We start from the raw sequence: 13,018 nt of genomic DNA, 5'->3' as shown, positions 1-13,018 counted from the left end.
CAAAGAGACTAGATTTAGGGAATTATCACAGAGTTCAAAATAATAGTTTCTGAGACTGGGCAATTGGGAGGCCAAAGTTGGATTTTTAAAAAATAGGCAATACTAAGATAGAAATGCAGTAATCGGGAGGAGCATGAGTGATTCTGGAAAGCCTGAGAATGCCATAGAATCAAGTAGTGCTTTTAGTGACTAATAAGCTCTCTTACATCTTTAGCAAGATTAAAAGTACATGTTATTAGTTACTGCTATGAAATTCCATTTTATTTCCTTGTTTTTCCCCGCGTAAGTGCTTAATGAATGTTTGATGGCTATGGCAGTAAAGGTAAACAATATAATTGGTAAAAAAAAAAATATACATATATACTATGCTACAGCCAGAGAACCAGAGAGGCCTCTTATGTGTTTCCCCAATGTCTAGCCAAGTATTTAGCACATAACTGATGCTCAGTAAATGGTTTTTGGATCAAATGCTTTAAATAGTTCTGACTACTTCTATCACACACAGAAGCTTCATCATTGCTTCCACTCTGACAGAGACATGAAACTTACAATTAAAATAAACAGTAAAATAAAACTTGTGAGTTGGGTCAAGAAAACAACTCATATAGGTGAAGAAGGAACACATCTTTTTTTTTTTTTTTTTGTGGTACGCGGGCCTCTCACTGCTGTGGCCTCTCCCATTGCGGAGCACAGGCTCCAGACGCGCAGGCTCAGCGGCCATGGCTCACGGGCCCAGCCGCTCCGTGGCATGTGGGATCTTCCTGAACCGGGGCACGAACCCGCGTCCCCTGCATCGGCAGGCGGACTCTCAACCACTGCGCCACCAGGGAAGCCCCAGGAACACATCTTTAAAGCAACTTACATGGAGATATTATCTCTGGTGCCCTCTCACTAACTCTGGCTTTTTTTCATTCCTCTCTCCCTGTTTCATTCTCTGTTCAGATATCTTAATGGTTATAACCCTGGCATCTTTTTATAAATGTCACAGAAGATGCTACCAGCAGTCATACTTGTGTTTGTAGAAATCAAGCATGTGAGCCTTGGTTATGCGGAAATGGAAAACCATTCAATGGAATGAAATCCTCAGCTGGCTACCTACCACACATGGCCAGTTCATGAGGAATATGTGCACAGTGGACCAGCCAAAGAAACTATAATGTCTGTAATCCTACAGCTTTGTTTTTAAATTTGTGTGAGTTAAGTTGAACTTGTGAGTTAGGTTGAACTTCCTATAAATTATAAGGACTCTTTTTTGCCCTTATGGCCTCAGTCTTAGGCTTGATCAGGTCTTTCTTGCCCCTTTAAGCTGGGCTTACAATGTAACCTTTCTTCCGAGATTTTTACTTAGAAAGGAGAGAGAAGGCCTAGAAATGTTATTCTGTCTCTTTCTTTGGTTTCCATATGGACCTTACTTGACCTTCAAGGGGCAGTGAATAAGAACCATGGGAGAAAAGCACGCATCCTCTAGGTGGGAGATGGCATGATCATATCAATAGACAGCATTATGATGAACAGATTTCAAGAGAGAATATCCAAATAGGAAAGATTCATGATAGAAAAATAAGAAAAAAATGTAGTATATAAAGAAACTAAGCCATTTAGATAAAAGTAACTTGAACTTCCTGTTAACACTCAAAACCTTATATTAAACACAATTTTTTTGATTAGCATTTGTCACTAAGACATACCATTGTTAACATTATTTTCAAACAGTAAGAGCATATAGGAGGACCTAACTATTGTGTGTGTGTTTTTTAAAGCAAGCATTGTGATAGTAGTTTTTCAAATGTAATAGGTTGAATTGGAGTATCACTAGAGGGGTAAAACCTGATACTCGACTGAGTACACACACAAACGCATACACTTAAACACAGGAGCTTTTAAGTTTCTATTCATGTGCCTTATGAGTTATAAGAAACATGTATCTATCTCTTATGCTTATATGAGCTATATTAATATCTCTTATATGAGAGGCAGTATATCACAGATTCTGAAGCCAGACTGCCTGGGTTCAAAATATAGCTCTATCACTTGTGAGCTGAATGACTTTGCAAAAGTTACTTAAGCATTTTGTGCCTCAGTTTCCCCAAGTATGAAATCAGGGTGGTGATGATGATGATGATGATACCTATCTTATAGGGTTGTAAAAATATATACTACATAATTGCATAAAAGCACTTAGAATAATACTTGATACCCAGAATTATATAAATTATCTTAGCTGTTATTATTATATAAGACATGACTTTTACTCAAGCAAAGTTGATTTGTATGGTAATAAAATTCTTTTGGCATAAAGGAGTGGCAAGTTAATGTAAAAAGGGACAACATTACGCTTTATGGTCTACAGAGTAGTGTATGCATGATACTCAGTTTTAATTTTTTTTAATCTAGTTGAGAAGACATCTAATTTCCCATCAACATACTATAAAAAAGCAGCAATTCCAAGGGTAACTTCTCATAATAGATAATGCCATTAATTTAATTTAATTAAAAAATAATAATGCAATCCATACCCATGTCCTTATTTTCACAGATCAACTGATTCCAGCTAACAGGTGACTAATTAGAAACTACTGAGCACTGATTCAGTAACATGGCTCAAAATGTTACAGCCCTGTTTTTGTTTTTTGTTTTTGCGGTACGCGGGCCTCTCACCGCTGCGGCCTCTCCCGCCGCGGAGCACAGGCTCCGGACGCGCAGGCTCAGCGGCCATGGCTCACGGGCCCAGCCGCTCCGCGCCATGTGGGATCCTCCCGGACCGGGGCACGAACCCGTGTCCCCTGCACCGGCAGGCGGACTCCCAACCACTGCACCACCAGGGAAGCCCCAGCCCTGTTTTAAAGTACATCAGTGCATCTACCAAAATGTAATTATCCAAGACCCCCTCGTCTTAGAGATACCCAGCTTATTTTTTATACTTAATTTCTCCTATAATGCTTATTTATTAGAAGTTTCTGCCCTCTGGGGAGGGTAAAGCAAGAAGGAAAGAAAAAGACCCTATCTCTCACTTAATTGAGTTGGTCTCAGCTAAATTATCTTTATTTTCCTGAACCAATACAAATTAATTTCAGTTCCCTTCCATAGGTAATGCAACATTAATAATGTAAAGGAATTATTTAAGTATATAATACATTTTAGAATGCATTTTAGGGGAAAATTCTTCACAAGAAAGCCACAACTGATATGATAATATGAATTTTAAGAAAATATTTTTTCTTGAAAAATAAGTTCATGTATCTTATAACAAAATGCATGACCATAAATCTAATTTCATGTAAAAGTAATGTTGAATATTTCATTATGTATATTTCTAAGGAATATAAAATTGTTAGCTACAGTATACTATCATTTTATGTTTAATATTTCTGTTATGAGCAGAGTGATTTCTAGTAGTACAACTGGTAGTACTCTGTTACTCAGTGGAACTACATTTTTCAGATAATTTATACTGGATAATATTTAATATTCCATTAACAAAGATCTAGGTCATATCTAGTGAGAATGAGAAAACTACTGAAGCACATATTTTTACATGATGTTCTATAGTTTCAGCACACTGAGAATATTTAGTAATTAAAGATACATAATATAATTATCAAGGGTATTGGGAATAAATACTGATGCCCAGAGGAGCTATTTCCATGCATCTTAGTGTAAGAACAAAATGATAAGGCGATGATGTCAGAAATAGAAGAAAATAAGCATTACTTCACTACCTGTCAATTCTACTAAGTACTGCAGTCACTGATTCTAATGTACAATCTCATTTCACTCCAGTACTAAACCTGTCCTGGAGGGATTTAAATCCCTAATTTGTAGATAAATAAATGTATTCAGAGAGGTTGAGTTGCCTAAGGTAACTTAAATAGTACTTCATAGACTTGAGCTTGTCATCTTGACCTGTCTGCCTTTGAACCCAGACTCTTTTCGTCTGTTCTGAGATTCCAGTAACTTTGATTGCAGTGGCGATCCTAGACGCTAGAGCAAATGCAGAGAGTAGCAAAGAGATTAGAGAAGTATGGCACTCGGTCCCTCAGGCTTGGGAATATCTAGATGGAAAAGATGGAGAGACTGGGTGCATACAAGTCCTCAAACTTAGAATACGCAGTAGGGAAAGAGAACACATTAGTAGTGGCTGTGTATGAAATGCTCAGAGTCAAGATGCTTAAGGAAGTGGTTTTTCAACATTAATCCTGAAGCTCTTTCTTTAAAATTATGGAAAAAGGGACTAGAAAGGGAACATTAAAGAAAATGGGCTCATCATGAGAATGGCGGTAATGTTTGAACTGGAAGATAATCAGTAGAATTGAATGTTACATCTACATACTAGCCAGTCAATGCAGATAACTTCCTCTGTGGTACACTTGAAACCTTCCACCCTAGCCCTCTCTCCTAATAATCCTGTTCTCTTCTTTTTCAAGAATTATTTTCAGGCTAATGACGTTTTGTAATTATTTATTAGATTTTCTTGGTGTTCACTTTAATTTCTGATTTCAATGGTATAACTGTATGTAGGATGTATGGATAGATGCATGCATGCATGGACTGTAGAGGGAGGAGGAAAGTTAGGAGAATTGAGGGCTATTATTCAATGATTAGGATCTGTCACTCATGAAATATTTCCTCACTCCATGAAATAGCTCGTCTGACCATGGTAATTTTTCAGCAAAGTATGAGACCACTTGATCAATTAGTTTAAAGCTACTGTTGTTAATCTCATGTAAATAATTTGGAAGTTAAAGTCTTATTTAAGGATTTAAAATGTATTATATATTTCTTCAGATCCTAAAGCTTTACTGTAACTTCAGCCCTTCTTTTCCTGGATTTCCAAAACCACATTCTATTTCTGTACATAGAATGCTTATTGGAGGATGATGACAGCATGAATAAGATGAGGGTAAATTAAGTGAATATTGGGTTCTTGCAGTATGGTTTAAAGTCTTTGTTCTGAATGTGCCTAAATATGAGTTTTTAGAACTAACTAGCTGTTAGTATTTATTGTGTACCAGGCAAGGTGCTAACCAGTTGTAGCTTATTCATTCTTCCTAACCATCTAATGAAGTAGGTACTCTTATTATCCCAGTTTTTTTTGTTTTTTTTTGCGGTATGCAGGCCCCTCACTGTTGTGGCCTCTCCCGCCGCGGAGCACAGGCTCCGGACGTGCAGGCCCAGCAGCCATGGCCCACGGGCCCAACTGCTCCGCGGCATGTGGGATCCTCCCGGACCAGGGCACGAACCTGTGTCCCCTGCATCGGCAGGCGGACTCCCAACCACTGCGCCACCAGGGAAGCCCTATCCCAGTTTTGAAAATTAGGAAGCTGAGGCTTGGCGTGGTTGGAAACTTTCACAAGGTCACATAGCTGGTTAACAATACATGCAGGAATCAAACTCAGAAAATCTGATGTTAGATCCCACACCTTTAAACATGCACATATTTTTGTCACTCTGTCTTCCATACTATGTCCTTTTCTACTTATATTTGGAAAGATGTAGGGGTACATTAATGGTCAGCTCTGTTTTTAAAACAGTTTTCCACATTTACTGAGCCCCCTTCCTGGGATTGGTAAGCATTGGGTGCTTTATAAATCTTTAAAACATCATAGAAATGGTCTTTAGGGGCCCCCCCCTTTGGTAGCTTAGGATTTAGTAGAAACATAAACATTTATTTTTAACAAAAAGGTTAAAAAAATGGGTTTGCTATAAAGACTAAGATAACTATGCAAGAATGTTTAAGTAAGTGGGTATCAAAATAAAAGCTCTTCTAGGAGAGCCTGTTGAGGAAGCCTATTTAAAATATTTAGCAAATTTATAACAAAAGTACATACTGTAAATAGATCCTCATGGGGAACTAGACAGTACTGTGACCAGTCAGGCTTAGTAAAGTGAATATTGGACTGAAAATAAAATGGCAAGTCATTTCCAGATCATTTCATTCAGGGAGTAGATAGAATAAGGAATACAGAGCCTAGCCCAGTGCAGAGGTGATGGAAATAAGGACGTAAAAATGACCATAAGAGAAAAAGTAACGAGAATGATATACTGCCTACCCCCCATCATTTCCTAAGAAATCATAAAGTTTTCTGATTTGCCTGGGATGCTTTTATTTGAAAATAAAATCAATTCACACCCAGATGTATTGCATTAGCTAACTGTTCATGAGTATCTAGGGATTTTTTGGTTCCCGAGCTGGATTTTCTAAGATAGTACTTTCCTAAATGTTAGACTTATCCCATGTTTGTAGAAACTCTTCTGGTTTCTTAAGATTTTTGCACATTTTATATTCAATTCAAGTTTTGTTCTCATCAGTCTTTCCTTTTTTGTACATTTATTTGGCTAAGCTAAAAACTATAAATCACTTAAACTTAATAGTTTACTAAGCATATTTTAATTATATTAATTTAAAGTGATATGTGGGAATAGATGGCCTTAGAATCCATGCATAATCCATGATCTGTGTTGTTTCTGTGTGTGTGTGTGTGTGTGTGTGTGTGTGTGTGTGTGTGTGTGTGTAGGACCTGCAAGTGTTGGTAATTTCCTGTTGGTTAATCACTGAAGTAGAAGTAGTAATAAACTATGCATATAGGCAACCACAGTCCTTTCCTGTTTCATGTTGTTGAGCATATACTCTGACCAAGGGAAGTATTGTATAACCTCCTATAGAACTTACTGGAGATCCAACCTTGTTTTTGTTTTCTATTACTCTACCTTTCTATTAATTTTTGTTCTTCACCTCTAAGTGTCAAATCTAATAATTCCCTAGCCTTACATATTTCCATGCCTTTATTTTCCAAACAGTATTTCACATGTATGCTAAGAAAGGATAAAATAGCATAAGTCTGAAGTAAACATTGAAGTGGCTCTTCAGTGGTTGTCCTAAGCCAGGTTTTGAAGACCAACTTGTCATGGGTCAGAGCAAGAATTCGGTACCACTGAAACATTTGAAGGAAATAGAGAAAAGTCATATTTAAATCATAAGATGTGAATATGTACTAAGGGAACAACAAATTTGGTCAGATTCTTTAACTAGAGAATAATTTATAAGAAATAGAATTATTTGTTATACAGAGGTATAACAAAATCTAAGTTGGTCAAATCTAAGCATTTTTAATGTTAAATTTCACTGTTGGCCTTTTTTCTTGTCATAAGGAAAAAAAGGATTGTTAGTTGACATTAGAAAACAAACATTGCTGACATTTGTATCTAATAATGGTATAGAAATTTAATTAGGAGCATGACAGATTTTCTTTAAATTTGGTAAGTGTAACAAATGCATTAGTCTAAGAAAAATACTGGCAAGAAATACATAATAAAATACCTAGTAGGTATCTCTGTGTAAATAATTTATATTCTTTTAATAAAGAAAAACAGACTTTAACAATCATATATTACAGTATTTTAACCTGAAGACATTCTCTTCTGATAGGCAAAAGTTTTAGTGTATTTCTCTGGGAATACATCTGTATTTGGAATAATTTGGCTCATATTTCAGTTTAATTAGCAAATCAACTGTAAACCTCCATTGTATAAATCCAGCTATGAGAAATTCAAATCCATAAGAAGTAAATACTTAATTAAAAATTAATTGTAAAATAGCTTTTAAAACTTTAATGTACTTTAAAAATTAGTTGCCTTGAGAATCCATGTTTTCTCAAAGAGGGAAGCAGGAGGGTGTACTTTATACCAATGATCAAGGCCCTTATTCATGGATACATAGGTTGACAGAAAGTTTTAACTTTTTAAACTAACCATTTTCTGGATGGCATTTTTGCTAATTCTAAGAATCAACTTCATTTTAAAAAAATGAATTCTGGACGTTGGATATTTTATAGTCTTTTGTCTTTGGCAAATAATAAGGGGATTAGCTAATACCGTGATATTCATTAATATTTCTTTTTGGAGCTGGTTACGGTGCTGCAATAGCTCTCTCTCGCAGCTATTGAGTATGCTTAGAAAGGTCATTTTAAGCTTTTCTGTTTTAATCCCTGATTAGGAGTAGAAGAAACGATATAATTTGAAAAAGTCATGGAAGAGAAAAGGAGATACTGGAAATGACTTAAATCAAATAGAGTATATGCTAATTTACTGCAGTGCTATGCCTTCTTCGAGATTTTCATCCACTGTTGAGAACCTTTCCCATATTCCTTTATTTACCTCTACTGAGTGTAAGTTCAGATGGTTCTCATGTTTGATTTTAAAGCTATTAACTCACAACCAGCTTTAGTGGTACTTTGTGTTAGCACGTCAGCAAAAGCATAACATGTAAACCCTTGATCACTATGGTAAGAATATAATTTCTGATTATAGAACAAATAGATAAGCAAAACAAAATCAGAAATCTAAGTACTGGAGAAAATAACTAGTATATTTGATCACATATGCTTTAGAAAGATGCAACCTGAGTTTCAAAATAAGTACCTCATGGCTCAAACAATGATTTTCTGTTTCCTTTACTAAAAAATATGAAAACAATAAAAATGTAAAAAATGTGAATAGTATAGCATTATTTCCTAATTGTCTTTAATATATGTAATTAAATATACTCTCATACTTGAGTGATAGGAAAAAAGAATTGGCCAAATTAAACCAATTTATGATATATTGGCCACCAAGATATTACTTTAATTATTATTTTTAAAATTCCTGCTGACACATTTGAAATGTTCCCAGTCCTAGCTTATATAACTCAGAAAGCACAGACTTAACATGACTTTCAAGGGCAACTCTGAATGTTAATGTTTCCATTTTGAGCCTCATGGCAGAAAGAGTTTTATTAACCAGTGTAAGCTCTGGAATGTCAAAGGTGTGATAGGCAGTATAGACTCCACACACAAAATAGGTGCATAGTCATTTTATTTTAAATTGCTTCACTTGAAAATGTACTGTGAAAGTCTGGAGAGAGGAAGTAAAAGTAAGTGATTTTATATAGTGCTCTAAAATGTTGAGACTTGAAAAGTAAAAGTCCTAGGATAAAAATGCTCAAACATTTGAGTTTGTGATGTAGCTAATTCTAATAGGTTCCCTTACTCCTGCCACAGGGTTCGAATAACTAAGAGCTAGTCTGATAGGTGCCAGGCATCATTGTTTCACAAGTAAGGATTCCAGGTTTTCTAGAAAGTAACAGGCTTTGTCCCAAACTTGCTTCTTCATCCTTGTATTATATAATAACATGTTCTAAGAGGCAGACTAGATGACCAGGAATTTTACATACTCATTTAGGGATTTCCAGGTAATAATTAGTGTAGTGTGATAAGGTCCTGGAGGAACTGGATCTCCCAAGCAGGGTGTCTTGGATCTAGAGCAGCCTCCTCTGTTTAGTCCTCCTCTCTTTACTGTCTGTTTATTCCTCTGTTTATTCCTGTTTATCTTTACAAAAAATCTATACACTGTGATTTTTAAAAGATTGGAATACTGTTTTGGGTTATATGTGCTTGATAGTATAATTGTAATTACACTTAAAAAAAAGAATCTCACCCATTAGATTGTAATCTTTATGCAGTCAGGAAGGGTCAAACTCACCTGTGAATATTGCCCTCACCCCTCCACATGGTGCTATTCATTTAACAAGAGTTTGTTTATCTTTAGTTGCTTGGAATATGTAGTGAGAAGGACAGGGGGCATCTCTGTTTTAGTGGATCTTATATTCCAGTAAGTAAAGACAAACAACAAATGACTAAACTAATACATAAGAAAAATCTGAGTGTGAAAATGTTATGTTTAAAAAGTTATAGAAATAGTAACTAAGAAGCAAATTTAGATAGCATCTTCATGAAAAGCGTCTCTGCGCAGGTGACACTTAAACTGAGTCCTGAATGATAAGAATGAGAGATTATTTAAAGATACAGAGGAAGAGCAATTGGGGTAGAGCAAATAGCTTGACACAGTGTGGAAGAGAGAGAAGACAAGTATGACTGAAACATAGTGTCAGAGGGCAAGAATGGTATGCAGTTAGATTAGAGAGGCAGGAAGGTGCTAGATCATATAAGGATTTCAGGTTCAAGGATTTGGATTTTTCCTCTTAGTGTGATGGGACTCCATTGGTTTTTATCCAGAGGAATGTCATCTGATTTATAGTTGAGCAGAGGAGAAGGAACCAACCAGCAAAGGAGCTAAAAAGCAGTTGTTAGTGAGGTAGGAGGATAATCAGGCAAGGGTGGTACATGAAGCTCAGGAAGAGAGAAGAGAGGATCAAGAATGAAGGAGTGGTTAATTAGGTTAGTAATCAAAATGTCAAGTAAGATGCTATCAAAAAATGGCTATTGGATTTGGGAACCTGGAGGTTGATGGCACCCTTTACAAGAGATGTTTTAATGGGATAGTGGGTAAAGGGAAAATAGTAGGGTAAGGAAATAGAAAGAGTAATGTAGAAAATAAAATATGTTTTAGTGAAGAGGAACACATAATGAGGCAGTAGCGGGAGGGGTTTTTTGGGTCAAGAGTTTTGTTTTGTTTTGTTTTGGTTGATAATGGAGAACTGTAGAGAAGAAGACATTGCAGATGGTTGAGGCGGCCAGGTATTTTAGGAGAAAAGTCCTTGAAAAAGTGAGAGGAAGTGGGGTAACGGGCAGCATATCTTAGTATGCCTTTCTCAACAGATGCTTTCTCTCTATATACTTTCACATTCAATTGACAAAAACGTGCAAATTTTGCTGAGCACCATAGCAAAAAACTTGCTTGAAATGATTCCAGTCTAATAAAAAACTGTATTACCCAAAACATGGCAGAAATAAATCACACTCATTTGGGAAGAAATGTTTCTGGCATACAGAGCAGGAGACTATTATTTTAATTTCCTTTTTAAAAAAACTTATCTTTCAGGTGCTTCAAGAAGACCTGGAACAGGAACAAGTCAGGGTGAATTCTCTCACGCACATGGTGGTGGTGGTTGATGAATCTAGTGGCGATCATGCAACTGCTGCTTTGGAAAAACAACTTAAGGTCAGAGTATTTTCTTTAATACACTAAATATGTCATTCAAAATAATTAATTGCAATTCAGAAAATATTTAGAAAATTTAAAATGTAGTTTGTATATTACAGATATTTAGAATGCAATGTATTCATTTAAACTAATTCAAATTACGTCCCATTTGTGGGATGTTTGTGCATATTTCCTTTTCGTTATATACTGTTTGCTCACACTAGCTTCCTGGCCTTTGGGGAAATACATAAATGCAGATCTGTTTTTTAATTATAGTTGAATAGCATGCATTAGATAACTCGTCAGAGGAATATTATTTATGCTCTCTTCAAACCTACAGTCTAAGAGAGGACAAAGGTAAGAAAACACAAAAAGGATCACATTCAGTTAAATAAGAAAAAATTTAACACCTTCAGTATATTTTTTCCTGGAAGCCTTCAGCTGTAGTCTCGATGAGGACATAGCAGGATGCTTAAGCCATGGAAGTTTTGTTGTAGGAGATACTTAGCCTTTCAATCCCTCATTCAATCTGACTCATAGTAATTGTGTCCTTGGAAATATAACTAGTATATATTAATAAAGGATAATGTGGATATTTTCATATTTACTTCCTAACTGGAAATGATAAAGTTTTGTTATAAGTTTTTTTTTTTTTAATTTCAGCAAAGCACATATACATATACCAAAGCATCAACATTAAGGGAAAATAACAACAGTTTATTGTTCTGAATGTGACACATACATTCACATATTTACCCAACCACAGATTATATTTGAGGCATTCATTGTACCCACTACATGCTTGCCTTTCCTTTGTGATAGTTAGGAGCCAATAGTCTAACACGTCTGAGGATCCAATCAACGTGGGTTTAAATAGCTTTATAAGCCCAAGGTTTTTCTAAACCTAGTTTCTCTTACCTAACCTATAAAAAAGCCTTATCTCTGTTTTTTTCTCTTTTTGTGTGAATTGTGTTTTCTTTATCCCAGTGAAATGTCGTTTCCTAAGGTTACTGTTTTAGACTGCCAATCTCCAACAATATTATCTCACTTTCCATCATTAAATGAAAAAGGCGAAACTGTTGAACTGCTACAGTTGAGCACTTAATATATACTAGTGATTCATGTTAATTGCTTATGTTTCAATGAAATTGCAGGGATTACAGATCTGAAAAGGTTTATGACACCCAATATTATAATGTATCATTGCATATATGATCAGATTTGTTGTACACAGACACACGCACACGACTGGCTAAAGGACTTACAGGCCACTGCTACACCCATTTTACGGAATTCCATAGTTCTGATACAATAGTGTTGTGACTATTTACAGATGGGTAAAAATCTAATATTCAGTGTTTCTTAGAAATGTTCAGAAAAGATAAAAGAAAGCTGGGAGGCAGAGTTTAGAAGGGTGACTGGTTAAAAAAAATTAAGGCAGAGACTTTTCTAAGTCATAGAGTACTTCCAGTTAAAATAACAACTGAAAAACAGTCACTTTGGCACCACAAGACCTAATACAACTAGCTTTAGAATATAATTATTTCCAAGGTGATGCCTGTGGGACTAGGCCACCTTGAAAAACAGTCTATAGCATTCACAGATGGTGACTGGGTTAGATCTTAGGTAGGATGAATTAAGAGTGGTGGCCCTAAGCTTTTCTATATTTATTATCCTATTTGCTTTCATTTTTTACCTTATTTTATGTCTTTATTTCTTTGACCCAGAAACATCTACTAAGATAGCTGCACATGTATTGGCTATTCCCAGTTCACACAAACTCAGTCCACATTTGTATATGATTGCCTCCCCCCTTAATTAGTGTTGACCGTAGCCTCCCAGCCTCCTCTTTTCCCCTCAACCCCCTTTCCTCTTTTGAACCCTCATTTCTGTTACTGTTACCTGACTTTTAGATAATCTAGATTAGTGTCTAAAAGAGCAGAGTTAAAGGACTTAAGTGGTGAGAAGGCCCCCACTTTAGCCTTTCTTTCTTCCTATTCTATCAGTCCCAGAGGAATCCATGCTTGAATTCTATGCCTTATTTAACTATTAGTTGGAATTGCCCTGGAATGCTGGGCTCTCATTTGACTTTGGAATT

The 13,018-nt window shown here is 35.9% G+C and overlaps 1 protein-coding gene across 1 annotated transcript in view; it reads left to right on the top strand.

Moving 5' to 3' along the window:
- DMD (dystrophin) overlaps positions 1-13,018 on the top strand; it is a 2,107,962-nt gene that overhangs the window by 591,404 nt on the left and 1,503,540 nt on the right. Inside the window, exon 13 of the mRNA XM_029240038.1 lies at positions 10,819-10,938. Coding sequence (XP_029095871.1) covers positions 10,819-10,938 — 120 coding nt within the window. The remainder of the gene's footprint in view (positions 1-10,818; positions 10,939-13,018) is intronic.

Source organism: Monodon monoceros, unplaced genomic scaffold (genome assembly GCF_005190385.1).
Source record: "Monodon monoceros isolate NGI ecotype Baffin Bay Population unplaced genomic scaffold, NGI_Narwhal_1 Super_Scaffold_22, whole genome shotgun sequence".
Classification (NCBI taxonomy): Eukaryota; Metazoa; Chordata; class Mammalia; order Artiodactyla; family Monodontidae; genus Monodon; species Monodon monoceros.
Note: the sequence above shows the minus strand (reverse complement) of the source record. Positions and strands in the feature narration are given on the sequence as shown.